General features: G+C 45.0%; 1 protein-coding gene across 1 annotated transcript in view; it reads left to right on the forward strand.

Moving 5' to 3' along the window:
- Nucleotides 1–26,137, forward strand: part of LOC144752806 (parathyroid hormone/parathyroid hormone-related peptide receptor-like) — a 334,785-nt gene extending 308,648 nt beyond the window's left edge. The window contains exons 12-15 of the mRNA XM_078640656.1: nt 6,894–6,988; nt 14,372–14,513; nt 15,253–15,294; nt 25,585–26,137. Coding sequence (XP_078496782.1) covers nt 6,894–6,988; nt 14,372–14,513; nt 15,253–15,294; nt 25,585–25,974 — 669 coding nt within the window. The 3' untranslated portion in view covers nt 25,975–26,137. The remainder of the gene's footprint in view (nt 1–6,893; nt 6,989–14,371; nt 14,514–15,252; nt 15,295–25,584) is intronic.
- The last annotated feature ends 444 nt before the right edge of the window (nt 26,138–26,581 follow it).

Below are 26,581 nucleotides of genomic sequence, written 5' to 3' on the forward strand. Positions count from 1 at the left end.
ACCTTGGTGCTTGGCTTTTATAAGCAGTCCAGAGTAGTAGGCAGAAGTTAGGTTACTTAAAGATAGATGTTGTCAACAGTCTGCAGAACTGACGATGCCTAGGCAAGTCTTCAAAAAGAAAAGCATCAGAGAAAAGTGCACTAAAAATGAGAATTTTGCTGTGAAATGGCCAAGCAATTGGCTTGGTTGACAACAGATACGTCAATGTCCCAGATATATATCTAGGCTCTGATTACAAGTTGAGGTATTTCACCCGCAGCAATAACTATGAATGAAATACCGCAAATAGCAATTTCAAGAGTGTCCAGATTTCAAGTGTGTCCAGGACTGAAATTATCAGATCTGAAAACCCTGGGCCCAGATACACCAGGTCTTGCATGGCAGGGGCTGCGGGCAGCAGCGTTAGTTTCAATTCCCCTGGGCAGGCACAAATGTGCACAGCGCCTCTGCTCCCCCAATCCTCCTCATACCCCTCCTCAGCACTCATGCTGACACTTTCCACCTGCTCACAACAGCTGGAAAATTGCAGCTTTCTTATGAGAAAATGAGGAAAAATTGCCTAGTAAGGCACCTGGTAACTCCAAGTTGAAGAGGTACAACAGGTAAAAATTCATAATTGCAGGATTTTGGTGCAGAGACAACGGTTGTTCTCTCAGCACAAAAGTCCCCACCAATGTAATTGGGATCTTATAAGAGTTTTTAATGCAGAGCAGATTGGCTTGGAAGAACACTAAAGTAAAATATTGTTTCTACTGTAAGATTTTGTAGTTTTTAAAAGGCTAGATTAGAGAGTCCCAATTGTAAACCAACCCTAACCTAGTGGACACGTTTTTAGGTTTCGGCTACCGTCCCACTGCGTAAGCAGTGGGTGGGCGGAGCCGAAATCTTTTGTGTGTAGTATGGGGGCCTGAACACGCCCCTCTTCTCCATTGGCTGGCCTCGTAAATGCTGGCCAGCCATTGGAGGAGAGGAGCGTCACTGAGTTCAGGGCCCGCCTTGACGCGATTCGGGGGCGTTTCTGGGTCTTTTTTTAAGTACCGCCCTCTCCTCTTCCCATTGGCTGGAATTTTACCTTCCAGCCAATGGGAAGGGGAGAGGGCGAAAAACACGCCCCCGAATCGCAAATTGACCTTGTTTCCTTGTGTTTCTTTACCTGGCCTGTCCAGCATACATGCACAATACAAACGTTACCCGGAAGCAGAAGCGCAGCTGTAACAGGGTCAATTTCAGCAGTAGCAGCAAGGTGGCTGTAATACTAATGCGAGTTCTGCGGTGCGCTTTACGGAGGGCAGGCAGGAGCCTGTACACATAGGGATGTGAGAAGGTTACTTTCCGCCTTTGCCGCCACTCGTTAGTGCTTGTTTTCACTATATTTCCCCCAAACGCAATACCATTACTAACATCTACAAGGTCCTTTATTTTCGAACTGCACCAAGGTGTCGCTCTTTGTCGGTATTTAAAAGCCACCGCTCTCCTTAATTTTTGCGTATACCAGTTTTCTAGGGCCGCACTTGATCCAGCCAGCCATTCGTTCAGTCCGACAGACACACTCAGCTTAGTGTGATTGTCGGCAAATTCCCCCTGCAGCCTCATCGTTTCCCAGATAGCATTTGCAGGCTTCGCAAATGAGCCGTGCGCTTGTGCGCTCTGCAGAGGTGGAGTTCTTCTTCCTTAGGTAAAGCATGCCCATTTTCTTAATGCATGTGTATTTTTTACCTAATCTATTATTGTGCTTTCTGAAACTGCACACACTCTTAGCTTACAGAAACGTTACTTGTGGACTGTAATTGTTGAAATTCGTCGGCTGTGACAAGACACGGTGTGTGTGTATGGCAGGAAGCAAACATAATCCTAAAATTGTATTTAATAGGTGACATTCCCTGCATGTGAGGTGCGGGTAGAGAGGGTGTCGCACCTTCCCCCTCCAGATCCTAAAGTCGATGGGGAGTACTCAGGAACTTATTAGGGCAGAGCCCTGCTGTGGAACAGGACAGCGAATAACACAGTTATGCCCGATAGTGATAGAAACCGTGTGTGTGTGTGTTCATAGGTGAGTGGTGTGTGTGTCCGAGATGAGAAGTGAACGTATGGCTGTGTATGCATATGGGATGTTTTTTTATGACTATTGGATTTGGGCTGCTTATGTGATGATTGTGTGCTTTTGTGTTTCTAGCAGTATTTGTGATAGTGACTATTTTGTGTATGGTAGCATGTGTGATGACTGGGTGTGTGGCTGCATGCGTGTGTTTGAACGTTTTGCCATTAGTCAACGTGATGTTAATTGTGTATCATTTGCAGATTTTGTTTCCAGCTGCTAGGGAACCTGAGTAGTGCTTGGAGATTAGAACTTGCCCTTGATGTATGTTTTATTTATACAATGTACTTGTAGAATAATAGATCGACTTCCTTGTCTCTATAAGGAGAATTTATTCAAAATCAATAAGGAAAAATACATTTATATTTTAAATGTAAAACACAAATAAGTAAGCTTCATTCATCAAGGGCAAAGACATACTGCAGCCCTCCTGACATCCCACTGCCACCATCAGCCTCTTCCTCTCTTTCTTGTTGGATCCCTCTTTTTGCAAATCACTCCTTTGCGCTTTACCCTAGGAGGGTGGATGGAATTGGGGGTTTGGGGAGCATGTGACTAAGAGAACAGCAGAGACTGGTGTGTAAGCGGGCAGTGTTTGGTCAGTTTCTTAAAGAGAAAGGGGGCGAGTATGGGCTGTGTGTTCAGAAGGGGCGCGTGAGTAAAATTCGGGGCTCGAGTTGTTCAACCATGTGAAATAGGGTCGGGTGAGTGGGGTTAGACGTGCTCTGTGTTTATTACTTGGAAGGATGAGTAGGTGAGTGAAGGGACTGTGGAGGAGGGGTTGGATGGGCAAAGGTAGGACCTTGTGTTAGGAGGAGCTGGGGCTGTGGGGGTCGGAGGAGGGGGGTGCGTGTTGTGTCTCCTCCTGTCTCGGGGCTTTGCCATTTGATCGCGCCCGAGGCTTTGAAGATCTCAAAGCTGATTGCAGCTGGGCCCCTCAGGACAGAGCATGTGTCTGTGCGGGGCTCGGACCCCTCCCCCTGGACTGCTGTTGTGATCAGACTCTCGGATGAAAGCTGTGCGCCCCCGGCCGCCCATGACTGTCCGAGGAGGGGACGCTGGACTTTCAAGTTAACGAAGACTGCGCGGAGGGGCTGGCCAGGCGCCTTCGCCTGTGAACGGCGACAGCCACAGAGCCCAGGTGGGCCGCTGCGCTCCCATGCCTTGGCATACGAGGTCACACGGGTGATGCACCCCCTGGCTCAGTGGTGTGCAGGCACCAAGCGTGTGCGCGCGGCAGTGCCCCGGGCACAACTGAGCCTAGACGGGCCACGGCGGAGCCTAGACGGGCGACCGTGCCCCGGGCACAACTGAGCCTAGACGGGGGACTGCGCCCCAGGCACAACTGAGCCTAGACGGGCGACTGCGCCCCGGGCACACAGCTGCCAAGACACTGATCCTATTGGGCGACTGGGCTACAGCGGCACTAGCCTGCGAGAAGAAAAGCAGGGAACCAGGACAGTGGCCAGCCCAGAGTAGCCAGCGCTATACCAGCTCTTTCTTTTGAGCAGCTTTGAGTGAGAAACACGAATCATGAACTGTAGCTTCATTCAGACCCCCCTAAAGATGGGCGAGCAGCCCCCCCCCTTCACCCCTTCTAATGTGTGGTAATGGGTAGGGCGGCATATTGCTCCCCGTAACAGCCTAGATATGGAATATTCCCCCCATGCCTCATTGCCCAGTGGCATGGCTGCACTCTGTACATAAATCATGTGATATAGATAAATATCCTGACGCAGCATTGCTGTGTTTTCTTTATAAGATTTAGCTGGAGTTGTCTAGGTCTGGCTGTTCTTATTTTTTATTTTATGCTGGGCTCAGTTCTCTGGGATGGAAGAACATTTTTTCACGCCATAGGATGGTTTCATGGTACCCGTTCCTCCGATCTCCCTGCCGTTTTCCACCCTCATGTTGGCTGGCATCTTTCCTGCTCAGTGATTGGACTATAATATTTGCCACTTTTATATGTTAGACACGCATGGTCTTCTGCTAGATCAGTAGGCTGGTATCCTTCTAGTAGTGATTGTATTTTCAACCCATGAGCTAGGCTGTCGTCTTCCCACAGTCGATATTGCAGCCCATTTTCTGTGTTACATCTTAAACCCATCGGCCGGGCTGCCGACAGCCCAACAGGCTGCATTGTGGGTTCTTGGTCTCAGTTTGGGTGCAGGACTCAAAGGCTGGGCGGGCATCTTACAAACACCCCCTGTTGCACTTTAAAGATACAGACAGGTCGGATTTTGTCCTTCCATTTACATGTTAGATATTGACCCAAAGTGTATGACCCAAAAATTGCCGCTCTCTGCGATATGTTAACCGCCCCTGATTTCCCACACCCTGTGTTACACATTATTGGCTTCGCTCTTTCCCACAGCCTGTGTTGCATGTTAGACCCACATATTGGCAGGTGTCTTTCCCACACCCTGTGTTACACATTATTGGCTGTGCTGTTTCCTACAGCTTGTGTTGCATTTTAGACCCAAATTATTGGCTAATGTCTTTCCCAAATCCTGTGCTATACATTATTGGCTACGCGCATACCCACAGCCTGTGTTGCATTATAGACCCACAGGTTGGCCAATTTCTATCCTACACCCTGTGTTGCACATTATTGGCTGCACTCTTTCCCACAGCTTGTGTTGCATTTTAGACCCACAGGTTGGTCGATGTCTTTCTCACACCCTGTGTTATACATCATTGGATGTACACATACCCACAGCCTGTGTTGCATTTTAGACCCACAGGTTGGCCGATATCTTTCCCACACCCTGTGTTGTACATTATTGGCTGTACTCTTTCCCACACCCTGTGTTATACATTGTTGGCTGCGCGCATACCCACAGCATGTGTTGCATTTAGACCCACTGGTTGGCCAGGGTCTTTCCCACACTCAGTGTTACATATTATTGGCTGTGCTCTTTCCCACAGCTTGTGTTGCATGTTCGACCCAACTTTGTTGGCCGGTGTCTTTCTCACACCCAGTGTTATACATCATTGGATATACGCATACCCACAGCCTGTGCTGCATTTTAGACCCACTGGTTGACCAGTGTCTTCCCACACCATGTATTACACATCATTGGCTGAGCTCTTTCCCACAGCCTGTGTTGCATTTTAGACCCACAGGGTGGCCAATGTTTTTCACACTTCCTGTGTTACACAATATTGGCTGCGCTCTTTCCCACATCTTGTATTGCATGTTAGAACCACCTTGTTGGCCGATGTCTTTCTCACACCCTGTGTTCCACCTTATTGGCTTGTCTCTTTCCAACAGCCTCTGTTGCCTTTTAGACCCACAGGGTGGCCAATGTTTTCACACTTCTTGTGTTACACAGTATTGGCTGCGCTCTTTCACACAGCATGGTTTGCATGTTAGACCCACTGGTTGGCCGGCGTCTTTCAAACACCCTGTCTGTGCTGTTTGATTTCGTTCCCTCCACCTGAGTTACATCTTACACACACATGACTCAGGCTGCTGTCCTTCCTGCACCCCGTGTTGCGTGCTAGTCCACGCGTTGGCAGGTTTCCTTCCCACAGTATATTATGTTAGACAAAAACGCTGGCTGCTGTATTTTCCCCGCGCCTCATGCTCGACATAGCTATGCTGGTATCAGAATCACACCCTGTGGTACATGCACGGCTCGCATGTTGGACGGTGCATTTCCCACAGCCTCTGTACACATCACTGGCTGCTCTCTTTCCCACAGCCTGTTTTATATGGTAAACTCACGGTATCTTTCGTACTATTTATGGTAAATACTAGACACTCGAGTTGGCTGTTACTTTCCGCGCACCTTTGCGAGAGATTAAGCTAATGGCAATGTAAATGACACTGCCATTTATTTATCTATTTTCAAAACCAACACATACAAATGTTGTCATTTACAATGCCAATAGCTCTAACTTTTCCAAAGGCGAAACCATTGCATTGTAAATGCTTGTTAAACTTTGAAGCTTGAGAAGTTGATTTTTGGGAAACCGAAGGTAAAATTACCAGACCGACATAACTTGTAAGATAACGACTAAAACCCTACACCACATTTGCTCTTGACACAAAAAACACAAAATATAATATTTTCAAATATGTCCCAAAAGTTTTGAAACACGTAGAAAGGTGCACAATTTTGATTGCTACCCACCTAGTCTCTTTATAGTTAACTTGAATGTAGCAAAACAATTGCAGTTTTGGTTATCTGCCAATTAGTACACCAGTATCCTTCTGGAAATCTCTTAATTAAGATAGAAAATTAATTCTTTACAAATTTCTTTTAAATCAGGAGCCAAGAATGAGTCTCACTATCTACATATTCTTATTTTGCTAAGCAGAATTGTTACAAAATGTACATAATTATTTTCTTGTTGAAAAATGAGCATGTGAGTGGGTCTGACTATAAAACTACTTCAAACTGTGACAATTGAAAAAGGTTTTACTTCAATGAGGTAAGCTTTGCCACTCTGGTGGGAACAGTCGATGACTGCAATCCCACTGTGCTCAGTACAGAATAGTAGAATTAGTTCCACAACATAAGAGCGGAAGGTGTATCACCATTTTCAGTAGCAACCACAATTCAGTTTGCAAAATGTCTGCTGGACCTCCAGGGCACATTATATAATATGGCATCAGGAAGGCCCAACAAATCTATGGTTTGCATCCTCTCTCCAAGACTGCTTTGTATTTTCTAATGGAATGCAAGGTTGATGTCGATGAATAAGAAATGAGGTATCAACAGTATCTGTCCATGTGAGACACCAAAACCAGCCTTGACTTCCTCTGCTCTTTCTGTCTCCCGTTACCCAGATAAACTTTTTCCTATTTGTGAACATTGTGAGGCTCTTGGCATCAAAGCTTTGGGAGACTAACACAGGAAAATTGGACCCAAGGCAGCAGTACAGGTGAGTGTGCACCGCATAGGAGCAGACTTAAGTGTGCAATAGTGAGAGTAGCTTTCGTTATACTTCACTAGTACAGTAGGACATTGTGGTAGTTTGTATTTGGCTTATATTGGATGCACAATTTCAATTTTTCCGATGGGCGGAGAGGGCGTTGGAGTCATGGAAGGCTATGGCATTGCCTGCTCCTTCTGGTGTTGGTGGAGCCAGGGCAGGGGCTGGCCTGTACGTGTGCCCAAAGCATGTACCTAGAGGGTTTGTACCCAGTAAAACTGTTATATTTGCACCTGTTAATTTCAGGTGCACCAACACCGTGTCACTTGAGGTATGGTCGAGCGCAACACTCAGAATGATGGACACTGCTTCACCAGACACATATGGAGGGATTATGTGGGAAGCAATGCGGTCGCTGCTGTACGGCTCCATTTTTGTCTGGGAACACAAAAGACCAAACTTAATCAAGGCCAAGCGGGATCTACAGCCATCTGTGGTAAAGGAGGTCTAGAATGTGTTTCTAACATCACCTCTTTTCCATGGTTGGCTGCTTGCTAAAACGCAGGACAGTGAGCCCTTGACAGTTACTGCAGGCCACCCCTCACCTGCAGAATGAAACATACTGTAATGAAATGTTACCTTACATTAGGAGGAATTTCTAGAGGGCAAGCTTTTGCCACCTGTACATCTTCGAGGTATTCCTAGTTTTTTGTTTTGAAGAGTAACATCTACTCACCGAGACACAATTCAACTGGTGCCTAATGTAAGAAAGAGCAGAATTGACGTGAGGTTTGCGTGCCCTTCTGAAGATATTACTGATCTACTACAGATTTTTCTCACATCTCATACCTCCACTCATCATAATGCCTTATGCCAATAAAAGATAGCATCTTAGTGCCCTTCAATCGTCTGGAGACATTGGTCAGGGTATAGTTCCTTAATACCGTTCAAAGGAACGAAGGTGCTGCAGCCTGTGCTTTACAGCATGAGTGCTTTTAAGGGTGGGTGTTTAGAGCGGGGTGTCATATGTACAGTGTCACCTTTGACCAACTGGGCTTTGTGATAATCATCCATTGCCATAGCCAGCCTGCGCCCTCCCAAATGAGCACAGGCATGAATTTCAGTGTGTGAAACTCCGTTATTGGGAAGTTATATTAGTGGGCATGGCTTACATTCCCTCGGGTAATACATGGAGCATCCCATTCAATGCCCTACCATTTAATGTGGTAATGCTCTACTGGTCCATGGCATCTCAGATGCCATATTGACACCCCTTAGGGGCACCCTTTACGTGACAGCATGTCTCATCCAGGACCTAAAGAAATATGACCACCTCACCCCGACCTGGTGAAACTCCATTGGCTTCCCTAGCTTGCCTGCACCATCTTAACTACACAAATGCATAATTCACAAAGCCATCACAACCAACACCCATGCTTACCTTGCAAACAAGCGCACCATCTCTGGTGGTCCTCAACACACCCACAGCCAAGACACCATCAGACTTTCAGAAAGTAGTACTGTAAAAAAGAGAAAACACAAGACAGCAGGCGGTTATAACCCATGCACCCAGGATCTGGAACAACATTCCTGTATCCACCGGGACCGCCCCGACTCTGCTCCAATTTAGGAAACAGTTGAAGACTCACCTCTTTAAAGAACACTATATCAGAATGCATTAACAGTCCTTTACCAAGCCTCCTTTTTAATTACTCACTGATTTTATGCTTGTCTTTGACCATATACAGTGCTCCACTGCCTTTTGACTAGGTTACCTTTACCGGGGAAGCATGGAGAACAGGTTCCCATATAGTATTTATGAGTGTGTGCAGACATGAGGATCTCAGGTCCAGTATAGACCAAGTCCAAACTAGACCCATTAAAAATAAAGAGATTTTGTGGTGTAAGGTATGGTAATGTAGATTTGTCTTCAGTGTTAAGTTCCGTTCTCCTGAAGATGGGATGTTATGTCTTAAGGCTGTGGTACTGCCTGCTGTGCTCACCCCTGCTTAATGGTTAATTTGATGGACTATTCCATGAAGCGGTCTAAATGAAAAAGTGCGGATGGCCTGCCTCGCTTGAATGGCCCTATGAAGATAGCACTTGGTGTTGGTATGTAATTTATAGGCTTCTCAGACCCACTCACATGAAACCACTCAGGCACAGCACCGATCAAGCCCTGAATTACAGATGATGGTTAAAAGTTAAATTATTGGTCAATGAATCAGTGGGCAGCCAAGAGAGAAACTGAAGCTAGTACTGGATAGTTGTGCTACGTTTTATAGGAAAATGTATTAAGTTGGGCTGATATCTCGTATGGCAGTGATTTTGGAAAGATGGAATACATTTTATTATGAATTACGGTACTGGATAGTTGTGGCCACGTTTTATGGGAAAATGTATTAAGTTGGGCTGATATCTCGTATGGCAGTGATTTTGGAAAGATGGAATACATTTTATTAATATTTATATTATAATAAATATTATAATAAATATTTATTAGTATGAATCTAGACTTCATTTTTCAAATGCTTAATGTGAAAACCGTAAGGAAATAAAAAATGTGCTAATTCAAAGAAGGGCCCTTCATAGACTCTTTCTGGCGCTCACAAAGGCAAGGGCATTCTTGTACAAAGTGAATTGGAAATATTTTCTGAAGTGTTAAGCAGTTGGTGTGGAATGGACCAAAAACTGATATGGAGTCCTTCGGTCCCCTTCAGCCCCCTTACTTGACTTTGGGTCTACAAAGCAATTCCGACTAGGCATTAGGAAAGGTCAGAGGCATGCCCCGTTTCAGCATGGGGTATATATGGACCCTGTAATGCAGCATGTTAATTTTTAGGTCGAGCCTAGCATTGCAGCGCAAATACATTGCTCGCTCTGCGAGGCATGCAGTAGTAGGGTATGTTGTGGAAGTGTTGTGGAAGCCTCTCCCACTCTCCGCCCATATATGTAATTGGCTGGTGTCAATGTCCTTGGTAAACGCTGGCTTCCGATTCATTATGAGGCTTGTTAGTCCCGCCTCGCTACCACCCTGTCTCCATTTGTTGCCCCCATAAAGACTGGACCTTTTACTCCGCTCCTAACACAGCATGCTTTATCTAGTGGGTGAGCGCTATTTACTTTATTGACAACGGCGGCAGTCCTACTGCAGGCACGATGCGCTTTGGTGCCTTCTTTACTCCCCCCTCCCGTTGTTCGTGCCTTCTCCCCCCCTCCCGTTGTCCATGCCTTCAAATACCCCACCAGCCGTCCCTCCCATTGTCGTTATGCCTTCGCACTCACGTTGTCCGCGCTGCCCTCCCCCGTTGTCTGTTATCACTACCATTTGCAAAGCAATAGGTCTCGCGTAAATGCGAGTCCTATTGCATTGTAAATGCTAGTTGTGACTGTGGAGTTTAGACAAAGGGCAGAAACAGACTCGGAAACCTTCTTTAAGAATGAACCGGGATTTGCCCTTCTTCCAGCAGATCCTAATTAGTTATCTTTCAGCGTGCTGAGCACCTGGCCCCAGAGATAATGGGGCCAGGTGCCAAGAGTCTAGTAAAGAGGCTGCATGTCTGAATTAGTACAAACCTTGCCGTTCCCCATGCAATGCTGCAGATGTACAGCGCGGACAGCCACACACGCGGTCTGATTGCGGCGGAGCTAAATTCAGTCTTCACTGCAGCTCATTACGGGTTCATTAATACACGGGCTGGCTGCTAAACTACAATTAGGCCGGTCACAAACCTGGCCGCCTGGTATCCTTGCCAACGGGACAATATTGTACACACAATGAATGGCTGACCCCGAAGCCCAGAGGCAGACTCAGGGCACTGCCCGGGATAACCCAGCACCACACACCGCGGCGCTGGCCTCTGATGGCGGCCCTTCAGCAGAGCAGTTTGTTCGGGCACAAGGAAGAAGGACTGAGCTCTCTGTTTTTTTTAAATGGTAATATTAAAAAAATATATACATATTTATATACATATCTAAAATATAAATATGTGTGTGTGAGTATAGAACTCTTGGTAGTTCTCAAGTTTAGGTGGAAAGCAGCTCCTGTATAGAGCACTCTCAACACCAGCAACACGCTAGATCTGCTCACCTCAAATGTCTGCTTTCCTATGAAAGTCTTTAAGCATAGGATTAGCAGAGTGCCATCCACGCCAAGATAGAAAGGGACAAAGTCTTTTTGCAATTTCTACAGCAAGTTTTTAAGCATAGGACTAGCACAGTGCTGTCCATGCCAAGCTGTAAAATGACGAAAGCCAATTACCACTCCAGGCACAGTATTACTGCTGTGAATTGGTAAAATACCAACCAAGCCAACCTGAAAGGGTATTGTTTTGATATATACATATATATATTTAATATATGCTGGTGAAGTGGTATAATCGAGCAGAATAAACTTTGTTGCACGCATCTGTGGTCCGTCCTCCGTTCTTAAAGCGCAGAGAGAAGAAACTGCGAAAAGGAGTTTACCTCATATATATTTATATATATACCGCCGCCAACAATAATTGTGTGTTGATAGATGTGTTTCTCTAAATGTACATTACAGTGGGTTGTCTCTTGAATGTACCAAATGCTGAAGTTCAATAAATGCGCAAAAGGAAAGTAGCTACATTGGTACCTGCTGTCCTTCACACCTCAGATTGACAGAAAAGTGGCTTTGCTGGTTATACACTCGCCGCTGATATTTGCTGTGAGGTGCTGTTCGAATCTCAACAAGCTGGGCTTTAAGTGGGCCAGGTCCTGCTGGTGCTCAGCACCGCAATTCTAACAAGCATTTGCAATGCAATAGGTCTCGCATTTACGCGAGTTTAAGCTATTGGCGTTGTAAATGACAATGCCTTTTATTTATGTTTTAAAAACAAAAACAAAATAAAAGGCATTATTTGCAATGTCAATAGCTCAAACTCGCATAAATGCGAGACCTAATGCATTTCAAATGCTTGTTCCACTATCCTTACCAGGCATTTACTAACGGGTAAGAGGTCTGGGGTCCGCTACAAATGTATTTATTATGTATAATAATGAATATGAAAAGAACCAAAACCATATCCTCTTTTTCCTTGCAGTTCTCTCTTATGACTGGAATTTGCCTTGTAGGCCTCAATTACGAGTGAGATGGTACGGGGGAGGAGGGCATTTACTGCACGTAACAAATACAATTGCCTCAGGAGAGATATTTTCTGAGTGCCGTAAAACCTCCTGTTCTGGGTTTCCCCGCGATAAATGGGAAATTGCATGCAGAATAGGTGCGCTTTTGCCAAATTCATTAAAACAAGATTAAGGAAATTTAAGATTGCACTCTTAGACATTGGTACTAATATATAATTACTGTGAATAGCCAAAACATAGTTACAGGGAATAGTGAGGTGTGCCCTGTCGTACATCTGAAACTGTGGGCCTCATTTACAAGCCTATACTTTTTCAGACACTTCAAAAGCGCAATGTGCCTGCCCATATTTCAACAAGCCATGTAAAGTCACCCTGCATGACTTGTCATGGCCTTGTAAATATAGGCCCCTTTCAGGCATTACTCTGCGTGAAAGGTGCGTTCCATGGGTGTTGCTGGGACTGTTCGTGTGCAACATCATGGAACTTGACACATTCCCAGATTTACAAAGTATCATAAACCTAGGAAGGCGTCAGAATCTTACGACTCCCAGGGGAGGTGTAGGAGTGGCACAGCGAGGCGAAATATTTGTATTTCTTCTTGTTTTTTGCTTTTTCAATGTGGGCTGCATTCTGCAACACACATAGAAGGAGCAAAATGCCATTAATTATTGTTTTTGTGCAGGAAGGTGTCCCTTCCTGCACAACAACAATCCTCCCTGCAACGCAGACACCCTTGCACCATGTCGTAAGGGTGTCTGCGTTGGCACATGCCTGCTGTTTGTGTACCGTTGCAGGGGAGAAGGACAGGAATGCGTCATATCTTGCGTCATATCTTGTAGATACGGCGCATTCCAGTCCTTTTATTTTGACCCACTGCAGCGCAGCAGGAAGGCTTATTGCGATGCCGTGCGTCAAAATATACTAAATGAGGCCCTTAGTTTCTTGTCTTATTTTCGACCTACTAGTAAGAATACTACCTTAAACTTCCTTAATCTGCCCTGATGACAAGCTCCTCAAATTACCTCGGAAATCAAAACATTAACATATTTTGGGCCAGATGCATGAAGAAAACTTTCTGCAATTTCCTAATTGCGAATCATTGTGATACGCAATTAGGAAATCGCAAAACGGCATGCATGAAAGTGGGTTGAACACTTTTTGCGATTCCTAGGGGATCACAAATTACCTACCTCATGAATATTTGCGACCCCATGGAAATGGCAAAAATCACAGGGATGGTGGCCTGCTGGGGTCAGCAAGCCACCATCCCATTTTCTTTAAAGGAAAACGTGAAACGTTTCAAAAACAAAAATGAAAAGTTTTCATTTCATTTTATAAGACCTTCGGACAATGACGCCGTGATTCAGCGCGTTAGTTGGATTCCATGTCTCTGAGATTTATCATGATTTCCCGCGGTTATTGACATAAGGACCCACAGCACAGTCCTTTGTGTGGTGTGGACTGCTGTAGCTCAACCATCTTTCTTTTTGGAACAATACTCTTATCTAACTCAGTGCATTAAACCCTAAGCTCCGGGTAGAAGTTGTACCACCTACTGCGGGACTTAAAATCTTAGCTTCATTTTCTACAATACTTCCGTGGACTTGTTGCTTCCCGACGTTATGACGGTGTGACAGAGGTGGTGGCCTTTTAGAGTTGGAGGTTTCAGCCTGTACAAGATATACCCTTTTGTTTAACTACGCCTGTGTACAGTTTCGATGAAGATAGATCGTGGTATTGGTTCTTGAAAAATAAGACGGAATAAGAAATAAAAGTATTGGGACTATTATGTCCAAGGCCAGTATTCTGGGTCCACTCAACGAATCTACTTTTTTGCCCTGCGGAAGTTCTTTTCACAGGAGCGAAATGCGATGGCTGTGGTTTTATGAGGAAAAATAAATAACTTTTTGAAATAAAGTGACCAGTTTGTGACTTCATCCCTGGTGCTGCCTCCACTCTTGCATTTAATTTCGTTTCTGGATTTCCAGTGGGACCGAGCTGCAGCAGGTCCCGTGGTGGACTTTATGATTGATGTGTTCAGCGCAGAGTCAGCTGCAGGCTAATTTTGTTGTATTTTCATTTTATAAGAGTAGGTAGTGGTTTGTGGGACCACAATTATCCAAAAAGAAGCTCCTCTTTTTTTTTACCTCAGAAAAAGGAATGTGATAAAACATCCAAAGAAATCTTGTTTTTTATGTGCTCTTGCTACCGCGATTGTAACCTGTGTAAAATAACACAAACGTCAGTGTGATCATGAATGTCCTGTCTGTTCCTTGCCCACAGGAAGCTTCTGAAATCCACCCTGGTCCTGATGCCCCTGTTTGGGGTGCATTATGTGGTGTTCATGGCCATGCCTTACACTGACGTGATGGGCATCCTCTGGCAGATTCAGATGCACTACGAGATGTTCTTCAATTCCTCACAGGTCTGTTTCTGGTCCCATCTGTGCTTGCTCATCAGAGGACACACTTAACGCTTACTTCATGATCCACAGCACGTCAGTATTGTCACTCGTATCCTCATATCATAGTCACCATGGTTTCTGAATCTTCTCCTGCCACCCTACCCGCTATGTGATTCTAATCTCACTTCACTACTCAAGTGGGCCCGTTCTCCTACTGCTACTGTCGCTGAGCTTCCTACGTCTTTCATGATTTTCTTGCTACTGGGGTCACCTTACTTTCTATAGGGTTTCTGCTTCTTCTACTGCTGCTGTCACTTTCTGGTTTATTTTTGTGTTCCTAACAATGTTTCACTGGTGATCTAGTTGTAATTCAACAGCTATTTCCTTGTGACAAAGATAAATAGGACTTAGCTCCTCTGTGGTCCTTAACTCAATATACAGAGATACTCCAGTAAATACCCTTATGACTAAGTCATTCTGACAATTCCAAATCACATTGCAACAGTTCCCTAGAACATTTCCATCCTCAGACACAAGCGCAAAGTCGGATAGACCTCTTTATCCTGGCTTGAAAGAACCTGACATTCCCAAAGAAATTCATTGCTCTGGTCTGAAACTGACCATTCACATCACCTCAGTAGTGGGTAACCCGAGTAAGGTTTCTGAAAGAGTGATGTTAACGTTACTTTGCTGCAGAAGTATCAGGTATCGGCCATCTCTCAGGGTCAGCTGGAATAATGGAGATTTTGTTTCTTTGCAGGGATTTTTTGTGGCCATCATTTACTGCTTCTGCAATGGAGAGGTAAGTTTATCCTGCAGAGCTGTGGTTGCTAAGTGGAGGGATCTTACGACGAGCAGAATCTGTGTTAACAACTAAAATAGGAGTTGGTTTATGGATAATACTTAATGCAAGATAAATTACAATTTCTAATTTTCTTAATTGTAAAAATATTTCTTCAATTTGAATTGATTTGTTAAATGAAGTACACGTTACTTACCTTTGTTAATGATCTCTCTTGTGGCTACATTATCTAACAGCAGATTCCTTACCTTGTGAATATATCAGGCATCAGAATGGATCTGGAAACCTTTAGAGCAGTTCTCCTGCACGATGCTAGGTGAATATGAGAACTTGGGTTGTTGGCTGAAAGGGGTGTAAACCCTGCTCAAGCACCAGCTACAATCTCTGTCAGGGTGAACCACTAAAGTCCCTAAATTAACCTGTGCTTAACCCTCTGGTAGCTTGGCACGAAAGCAGTCATGCTTAACATAGAAACACTGTATAAAGTATTTATACAGCACACAAACAGTAATAAAGTGAAAACACAGCTTAGAGCGTGAGAATTTATAATCATTGAGAACCGTCCCCGTTAACGGGCACTATAACTTTTAAATAATGAGTACATATGACACATCAGGAATTTATACCTAGACCGCAGAACTTGCTATATTTTATGAGTATCTTTAATACATTTAGCACAACATATTGTTTTACACTAACACTTTACTGGTTTCTTAACGCCAATAATGTGATTTACGATTTGCACTAGGTTACAAAAAGTTACAATTATCTAAACCTATATATCAGAATTCAATGACATGATAATGTTGGGTGACATGTTTAGACATAATGTGTTAGTATGATATTAAACTGAGTAGGTTTTTGACTGATTAACCATAAAAGATTTACATGTAAATTATTAATGGAAGCAGGCATTTTTTTGATTAATTAGCTTCTTGTTTATCATTTTTATAGACCCCTGAGGAAGGGTCAATGGAGTGACCCGAAATGCATTGGGTTGATTACATTTATGGATTGAGAATTTCATGTGATGTCCACAGAAAGTATAGTGGATTGGTATAAACTCGAATAATTGAATTACTTATGAAAATAAAGAAGATTTGATTGACGCCAAGTCGGCTTATAATTGTTTCTATTGTTGTTTGGAGTATCGATAAGGAACTGTCATCGTTCCCAGTAACAAGTGCGCACATTCTTCGGGGAAGGAGTTTCCTAACCAGATCATTACTTACTTATGATTCATGGCACTCTGACAAGGTGTAACGGATGGAGCAGCACTAAATGAACTCAGATTAGTTAGTTAAGTGAATATAACAAAGTGTGCGCGGAGAACCTATCACAATTTAACACAGAAAAAAACCCACATCAATTTAGAAACATAGAGTACATTTTAATAAATTATTTGACACCAAAATAACAAAAATGCAATCAATAGAACCGGTTATGAATTTTATAAGTTTATGGTAAAAACTAGCATCTTAAAGATCAAAGCACCAACCGCCGACATAGAGTCGCGTGAGATCGGGTCAAAGTAAAAAAAAATATGGCCAAATTCAATGGAGTATGTGTCACATACAGGAAGTGGGATTGGGTCCTGTCGGCACTAACCTTCGGAATTAGAAGAATTAGAAGAAATTTTGTGGAAAAATGTCTGAGAACATTAAGTTATGCGGGGCAAGGTTGCAGGGGGTGTCTGAGTAGCAGGCATCATCATCTGGAGCCTGCTGGATGAAGCTGCAGTGAAGATTTCTAAGTTCAGATTTAGTCTCTTTTTTGGTACATAAATCTCCAGCGGGACAAAGATGCAAGTGTTAGCCCAAGAGTGCTTCATGAGGCCGGATATCCCTTCCCAAAGGACCGCTGAGCCGTATTTGCTTTATGGAGAAGAAAGTAGCAGAAGCTGCTGCAAAGTTAGGTTAACAGGCAAAGCACCTTGGGCAGATTGACGAGTAGGTAGGTCCAGGTCTCCTTGCGGTTCTCAGAGTACGTTTTAGCTAAAACTTTTCCCAAGTTTGACTTTCTGGGTACCTTTAGCACCACTTCTAAGGATCCAGGGCTGGAGAGGCACCACTTCGATGGTCAGGACTCCTTCAGGCTGGGTCCAGTTGCGGGTCAAGATGGTTGGAGCTTTTTCTGTCCCTGATGTCCCTGGATGAGAAGAGGCCAACCAACTAACCCTTAGAGTCACTCTGGTAATAATGGGTTCAAGTAAAAGAGCAGGACTCAAGCAGCAGGGCAGACTTCTGAGGAGTCATGGCAGGCTTCAGGTAGGAGAGTAGTCCTTCCAGGTACAGCAAAGCAGCCGCTTGAAGTAAAAAGCAGGCCACAGCAAGCAGGCAGTCCTATGAGAGTCCTTCTATCCCAGATCCAGAAAGTGAACTGAAGAGTGGGTCTGAAGGTCATATTTTTACAGCTGGTGCTTTCTTTGAAGTAGGTCTAGTTTCTAGAGATTCGCTTAGAAGTGTTTGGAATTTCCCACCTACCCAGCTTATGCTCCAGCCTGGCTGCAGGTACAGTGGGCTGGTATGAAGTCATTTATGTGAAGGCAGGGCACAGCCTTATGAATTGTCAGTGGGGTTAGGGCCAGCTACTCCCCCCACCCTGCCAGTGATGGCGCATCCAAGCACACCTAATCTCTCTATTGTGTGGCTGTCTGGGAGGAATATACAAAGTCCAACTGCCAACTTCACCCAGTCACGAGGCACAGGAATAGGCTGCAGGCACCAAATAGCTAGGGCAGGAAAATGACACATTTCTAAAAGTGGCATTTTAAATATTGTGATTTAAAATCCGACTTCATCATTAAATAGGATTTTAAATTACATTTGTCAGTCGCCAAACTTTTCCTACTTGCTCTAAATCCAGAGTTAGCACTTTTTAAATGTAATAAGGCGACTCAATGTCATCCTATGAGAGATGTAGGCCTCACTAGTGAAAAATGAATGTGTGTTTTTTACTACCAGAACATGTAAAAGTTAAAAGTGCATGTCCAACCTTTTAATTGCAATGCACCCGGCCCCATGGGCTACCTAAGGCCTACCTTAAGGGTGACTTATATGTCATAAAAGGGGAGTTTAAGGCTTGACAAAGAGGTTCTTTTGCCAAGTCGAGTTGGTAGTTTAACCCGTTTCATGCGCCGCCGATTTTGCGGAAAGGCGGCACTTCCGCAAAACGGGCGGGGCTGCATCGGCCATTGGCCGACGGCAGCACTGGGCAGGTAGTGCTGCCATCGGCCAATGGCCGACGCAGCATGGAAGGGGTTAAAACTGCATAAAGGCTGCAATGGCAGGGCTGAGACAATTTTTAAGGGGCTACTTAACTAGGTGATACAATACATGCTGCAGGTCCACTAGTAGCATTTAATTTACAAGCCCTGGATATATGGTATGCCACTCTGCTAGGGACTTATAAGTAAATTCAATATGTCAATCCGGTGTAAGCTGATTTTACCATGTTTTAGGGAGTGAAAACAAGCCCTTCAGCACTGATTAGCAGTGGTATAGTGCACAGAGTCCTAAAGCCAGAAAAAAACGAATTTAGAAAAATAGGACGGTGAAAGCAAAAAGTTTGTGGGAAGACCACCCTAATGCTGACCGGTCTACACGTTGAGTTGTGTGGCTCCACACCAACATCGTTCTGTTTCAGAGGTGAAAAGTGGAGCCCCATATAAGCACCACCCATGCACGCTGACTTTGGTTATTTTCTAGGCTCTCTGCTCTCTTAGACACAAAGCCCAATGGCAAACTGGTATGACCAGTGGGCAGATCTCTAGATGGAGACCATTTTAGTTGGAAAAGGGTACACTTCACTGAACGGGGAGGTAGGTGGATCAGCGAGAAATCTGCTGCCAGTTATAGTATCACCAGTAAGATCATTACCGGATGTTAAGTAACTTATTCTTCTGATGGATATTTCTAACTGCAGGTTCCTCAACTTGTGAATAGATACCAGAGCAGTCCCTCCCAAGGTGGTGGGTCTGTGAACTAGTTCACCCCAAAATGTCCTGCAGTACTGAACAGGTAAAATGTGCCTCTCAATGGATGGTCAAAGCAATATTACTTCGCAAAGTGGTGTATCAAAGCTGACATAGCCATCCGACAGGTAGACCAGGACAGGTACTCTGCATGCTAATGCAGCAGTAGTAGCTTTGGCCCTGGTTGAATAAGCTTGAAATCTTTTTGAGAGCGAGTAGTATATTTTTTGCACTGCTTTTTCCTCTTTGCTGAAGAAAACCTTTGAAAGAGCTGATCGCCCACTCAATGGTTCTAGGTACAATTCATGTAGAAACTCTCCGCGCTATTTGGGGCTAATCAGTGTAGTCTCTCTTTCTCCTTAAGAGGAGGGAGGCCAAGCAAAGAACTCCAGAAGTGTGATAGACTGACCAACATGAAAAGGATGGGCTATTTTGGGTAAAAATGAAGCGCAGGTCCTTAGAACCAATTGGTCAGGAAAAAAGGTGGTGTATAGTGGATTTGCACAGAGAGCCCGACGATGCTTCACACATCTAGTCGATGTTATGATAATAAGAAAGGCTGTCCTTAAAGTCAGAAGTCTCAAGGGACAACTGTGCAATAATTTAAAAGGGCTACATATCAAGAAAGTGAGGATTAAATTCAGGTCCTACTAGGGCATCACAAAGGGTTTTTGTGGAAACAAAAGTTGCAAACATTTCAAAAACCTAATTTCAGTGGGTGATTTGAATAAAGAAAGCTTATCCGGCAAGAGCTAGAAGGCCGAAAGAGCTGATAAGTGGCCCTTAACTGTGCCCAAAGCAAGCCCTTGCTGGAACAGGCACAGAACCAACAGCAACACTTCAGAAATCTTTGCATATGTAGGGTCAGTTTGTTGGATGCCACATCAAGCCACAAAATTGTCGCAACAGCTGGTGTACACTGATCTTTTTGTAGGGTCACCTCATCGCTAAGAGGACATCAACAACTTTGAGGGACAGGTTGGAGCAGGTCAATTGTCTCCGCTCAATATTCAAGCATGGAGGTGGAAAGTGTGCAGTCCTAGTTGCAATACCCTGCCCTCCTACTGCGACAGAAGATTCTCCTGAAGGGACAGCTTGATTGGAGGACAGATGCTCATACTCAGGAGTTCTGGGTACCACAGTCTCCTGGCCTAATCCGGTGCCACTAGCATGGCTTGAGCCCATTCATTCCTGATCTTCTTCAACACTCAGGGCAGGAGAGGATAGTGACGGAAAGCCATACAGGAGTCCTGAGCTCCACACTAGCCATAAAGCATCTCAGAGCGAAAGCTTCTTTGGAAATTCCAGTGCATAGAAGGGATTACATTGAACTTCCTTGGTAGTGGCAAAACAAAATTGAGCCAGGGCCACCTCCAGGGATAGCTGTCATTCGATATCTGAAAGGTACCCAAGTCTGCCTGCCCTTGCTTTTTAAGATCCAGCCAGGTGATTTTCCACAAGAGAAATCCCTTAGCGGTCCACCCACTTCTAACAGTGCAGCGCCACCTGACACAGGGCACAAGAACCCACATTGCCTTGCTTGTTGCACCACCAACCTTCCTTTAATGATTAGCAGGAAGGCCTTCCACGCCACGTGGACTGCCATCAATTACAACACATTGATGTCTCCACTAAAGTCCAGAAGCCTCTAATGTCCCCCTCTCCCAGTTGGTCCCCCCAACCCAGCATTGATTCACCCATGACAAGCTCTCGGTGGGGTAAGGAGAGGGGCGTGTCACTGCCACACTTGTGGTCCAGTAGCCACCACTGTAGATCCTTTGTAGTCTCCTCCAAAATCTGGACAGGATCTGATAGATTTCCATGATGTTGCCCACTGGGATTTTATGCCCAACTGCAGAGCCTGCATGTGCCATCTGGCATGTGTCACTAGCAGCATGCAGAAGGCCACCAATCCCAGGAGCCTCAGAGTCATTTGCACCGAGATCCAGAAATCCAGGACAGAGGCAGAAACATCAGGATCTTAGCCTGAATGTCCTGGACTCTCCCTTCCTGGGGAAAGGCCCGAAGCTGTGCCAAGGAAGCGTTTGCGAACAAGTCAGGTGTTTGGATCATTGACAGTGAACCACAATGATGTTAAAACGTTCATTGTTATCTGGAGATTGCCTGAGGCGAGCTGGCCTTCAACAGCCAGTCGTAGTAGGGAGAAGACTCGTACCCTGACCTCCGTAGTTGTGCTAAAGCCATGTCTTTGCTTTGGAGAATACTCGAGGAGCACTGGTGACAGCGAAGTGGAGCACTGAGAACTAAAAATGCTTATAGCCTACTGTGAACTTTAGAAGTGCCTGAGGGTCACCAGGACAAGGATGTGAAAATACGCATTCTCCAGGCCCAATGCCACCATCCAGTCTCCAGGGGCAGACAGTACCAGGACTAGCATTGTCATCTGTAATTTGTCATTTGCAGGAAGGATCTGACTGGGTGAAGTGCTCAAACAAGACGAAAGCCTTAAACCATCTTCGACACAAGAAAGTAGCAGGAATAACACCTAGTTCCCTCTTCCAAAACCAAAATCCTACCTATGGCCCCTTTGGCCTAAAGCTACTCTGTGTTGTAAAATGGACAGATGGTCAGTCCTCAGCAGTCCTGAAGTCGGTGGAAGGTGTGGCGGGGTAGAAAGGCATGGAAGCACATAGCCCCGATCAACAATTTGGAGGACCCACTTGCCTGTCAATATTGCTTGCCACCCTTGGAGGAAAGTTTGGACTCTGCCTCTGATAGGGTGGCTGAGTGCTGATAAGGACACACTTAAGTGGTTTTGCAGTTGTGGCCACTGGAGGGGCAAGGAATTAGGTGATTACTGTCTCTGCTGCTTTGTTGGACTCTGCCATGACAGGGCTGAAAATCCTGCTGTGCTGTAATAGGAGTCTGGCATCAATGGATGGAAAAGCATCTAACGTAGCCGAGGAGAGGTTGAAATTGTTAGTAGAACTGCCCTGTGGGAGCAGAAAGGCCCAAGGCACAAGGAAACATGCTGTGGCTCTGCTCTCTTTAATACTCACCAAGGCCAAGTCTGCTTTATCACTAAAAATGCATGATCTGTCAAAAGGCATGTCCTTTAAATATGCTTCGATGTCCCCGAAAAAGCTAGTGAACCTCATTCAGGTGTGGCACCGGAGGGCACCCTGTTACCCATGGCATGTCCCAAGCAGTCCATCCAGTTTGGAGCCTAAGCCAAATTTCGCTACATCAGTGCTGTACTGAATAGACTGCGTAAGAGATAACCACAGCTCGTTCCTATCAGCCGGTGGAACTTAAGCCACCATATACCAAAGGGCATGGAAAGATGGCAAAGGAGGTAAATGGCATTGATTAATCTCAGAGCAAGGTTCATGGAGAAGAAAATTCTCTTACCAAAGATTTCTATTATTTTGGGCTCACATTAGGAGGAGTGGTAGGGAAGGCATAGGGGGCGACCCTGCTGGTGGGACTCTCATGAGTGGGATATCGTGTTAGGAAGGCAGGATCGCCAGATTTAGGACAACAGTGGCAGGCAACCTGCTTATTAACTGGGGACCCCAGAAAAGGCTTAGCACAGGTACCCTTAAGGGTGTCAGTAAGTAATTTGTCAAATGGCAGTCTCATTGAGAGTCTATAAAACTTCTAATGTGTTACCTCAGCTGCCCTTTGCATCACTGCAGCGAAAAAGGTGCTTTCATCCACAGCATGCCACTGGGGAGACACAAGGACAGTATCAGGGGAAGTGTCAAGCCCACTGGCATTCTGAAGATCTTCATACTAGTTTTCTTCATCATAATGGTGAACATAACTATCCGCATCATTGTTGTTCGAATCAGTGCCAAAAAGATTATGTAAAGTCTGGGCACTACCATGTAGTAAGACAGTGTATCAGAATGACTCAGAGGCGTTGGCAAATGGTTGCACACCAGTAGACGCCGGCCGTGACTTCATAGAAGTCGTGGCGGATTTAATTCGGAGTTGGATAGTACAATAGGCTGTATATCGTCATCTGGCATCAAGTGTTGGCATCAGCGTTGATGTAAGCAGAACCCGTGTGCAGTATGGCGACGGAGACGAGGTTGCTGAACCCGATACGGGCTCAAGGCGCATAGATGGCGCTGAGAGCAAACCCACCCGTGGAAGTCTGACTGGAGATCCCTATAGATCCTTTGGGCCCAAAGGTGCACCAGAGGGAACCAGTAAAGTGCAAAAAATCTGCAACATAGCCTCCCACAAGGCTTCTACTTGCTGCAATGTTGCAGACGAACCTGGAAACTCAGGGTGCATCAGGACAAGAGGCGCAACTGGCTCCAACAAAGATCGAGGGCGAGACCAGAAGGCATGTCAACACCCTTGTTCCTTCTCTGGAGAGCGAGAGCAGCAGGGAAGGAGCAGTTTCGAGTGTGGATTTCTTCTTCAACTTACCTGAATAATTCAACTGAAATGATGATGTGCCGTGGGAACGACTTCAGGAGTGGGAACGGAACTGTTCTTTTGACTTCGACAGATAACAGTTGGCGTCTTCTTGTGCTTCGCGTTCCCAGAAGGCCTTCAGATTTATCTGGGTGCAGTCAGTACAGGCTTTGGAGTCGTGATCTGATCCCAGGCACCACCATCACCCTTGGGCTGAAGGGTGGCCTCTTCAAGGGTTGGGGCCTTCTGAGGCACATGTTAAAGCAGTATGAGGAGTTTGGGTACACAGGGAAGACAGTGTGAGGAGCTTGGTGCACATGAAGAGAGTGTAAGGGGGCTTAGGCACAAGGAAGACTAGTGTGAAAAGCATGAAGCAGATAGGAAAACAGTGTGAGGCTCTTGGGGCACATGGACAATGGTAGAAACTTGAGGCCCATGTGAAGTGTGAGGACATTGAGGTATATGGAGCTAGTGTGAGGGTGGCACATAGACTGACATTTATCGTAAGCTGCCCCCATATTGAGAGTGAAGTTCTTATTTAATCGTTTTGTCCCTTTGCATTCTGATACTTGTAGGATTTCTTTCTTATTGTACAAACACGACTACGAATCTCAGAATGCAAATAAAACTGCACTGGATAGGTTTCGCAGAAAGAAAGGAACTGACGTCAGCACACATGGGTGTTGCTTATATGGGGCTCCACTTGTCCTTTTCTGAGTGAAACGATGTTGGGGCGGAGCCGCACAACACCACTTGGTGGCACACAGGAGAACTGCTCTAAAAGTTTCTGGATCCAGTCTGAAGCATGGGAATTATTCATACAATGGGCCATGTGTATCAACACATTTCCCCATAGACACATAATGGGCAAAACCCTTTCATACATCTGGCCCCTAGGTGAGGAATCCACGCTTAGAAGTGTCCATGAGAATATTTGCTTACCATTGAAGTGGGAGGCGCCCACTGTGAAGTACATGTCGTATAACAGTGATAAAATATGCATGCAATTTCTATTTTGATAGTTCACTGCCTTTCAGCTAGGTTTCCGTTATACAAGTACCATATAAATGCATACTGCAGTGTTGGTGACAGACCAGTAATAAAGATAGGGGCATCAATTTGAACCAATTTATAACACTGATGCCATTCAATCTATTGATATTTGCTGATTTAGGTTTTACCTAAAAGTGCTGAAGATTTAATGGAATTAGCATTCAATGATATGGAAATAATGCATGCAAGATATTCCAGTTTCCAGTAGAGCACAACGGGGATTGTTCTAGCTTCAGTTATGAAGGGCCTTATCCTGTGAATACATTATAATGACACAATCGATACAGTAAACATACTACAAGCACATGGTCGTTTCAGCCAGTTGCAAAACAGTTTCTCACAAAACCTTTCTGTGCAAACTGTCACAACTGTTGCAGTAGACACTGCTTCCTACCAAATATCTTCTTAAGATGTTTCTTTGCACTGTTCAATTCTGCTTGTGTTCCAACACTAGAATAAAGAAACAGCATACATTATGCTGGTAGAGAGGTTATTGTACAATTGTTTAACAATTACTAGCTAGCAGAATCTTATACCTGAATATGAGGTAATACTCGTCTCTCTATCCAAATTAGAACCCAGACTTCCACTCATGGTAGCAAGGGAACTCTACCTGGTGGATGGAAGCAGTTATGGAGGGAGGGAGTAAGAAGTAGAGGATATAGACATGGGTGGACATTCCATGCTCTATCCCTACCCGTGGTATATAAGGGAGATAGACAAGGAGGTGGTTTGCAGTGGAGAGGTCTCTTATCAGATGTGGTCTGGTCTAGAGGCATGTCTGTGTCTTTAATTCCATTTAGGTGAGACAATCATTTTCCCCCAATTACAACTTAGAGCAGCTCTGTCTGATTGTGTTTTTTCTTCCCCAGGTACAAGCAGAAATAAAGAAAGCCTGGTTTAGAAGGAACTTGAACCTCGACATCAAGCAGAGAGCCCGCGTCACAAGCACAGGTGGTAGTTGCCACTATGGAGGAGTAGTATCCCATACCACTAACAGTGTCTGTATGAGCCTTGCCAATCACAGGGCATCAGTTGGAGGATCACTACAGGCCGGAAAGCACAAGGCACAACCCTGCCAGTCTCTAAACAACGTGCCTGGATGCGCCCAGTGCCCATCTAATCTGGAGCATACCATGCCCTCTCCCGCCACGGAGAACCCTCCCAGGGGCTTCACGGAGGACTGCAAAGACACCTTCTGTTCCCACGAAATGCACCAAAGCAGCACCAGCCTGCAGATCGAACTGGAAACAGTATTGTGACAATGGATCAAGGTGCTCATTTTGGGGGTTGCTCTTCTGCCAATTACAGCTGCATGACTGTGGCAGGAAACACATGAACAATTCATCACTGTAACAGATCCTGGCTGTGTAACATGACGTTCAGTGTAATTTTGGACAAAATGTACTCATCTTTATTTGCCACAGTTACTCCACTCTAAAATTTGAAAAATGTTAATTCTTTGTGAGGTTGTAATGAATCTTTCTCACATTTGTGTTCCCTTAATGTGTTGGAATTATACGCCATCAAAGTGAGACAGGTCACTCAGTCCCCCTTCTACTCTTCAGTAGTTACATGCTCCACTAAGAGATTAGTGGGCGAGGTGTGGCGCAGCGACCAGAGCGGCTGACTCTGTAGCACAGGGCTCGCGGTTCTATCGCCAACAATGGCTTAGCTCAGCATCATGCGACTCTAGTCTATGCAATAGCTCACTTAATCTCTCTGACGGCTTCCAGCGCCTGGATACCCTTGAGGGTGATACGTCGCGCTTTACAAATATGGAATTTAGCATATATTTTTAGAATTATCATCAGGTAAAATTAATCCAGGACGAAGCATATGGAGGGTATGTTTACAGCGCAGCCACTA

Source organism: Lissotriton helveticus, chromosome 5_1 (assembly GCF_964261635.1).
Source record: "Lissotriton helveticus chromosome 5_1, aLisHel1.1, whole genome shotgun sequence".
NCBI lineage: Eukaryota > Metazoa > Chordata > Amphibia > Caudata > Salamandridae > Lissotriton > Lissotriton helveticus.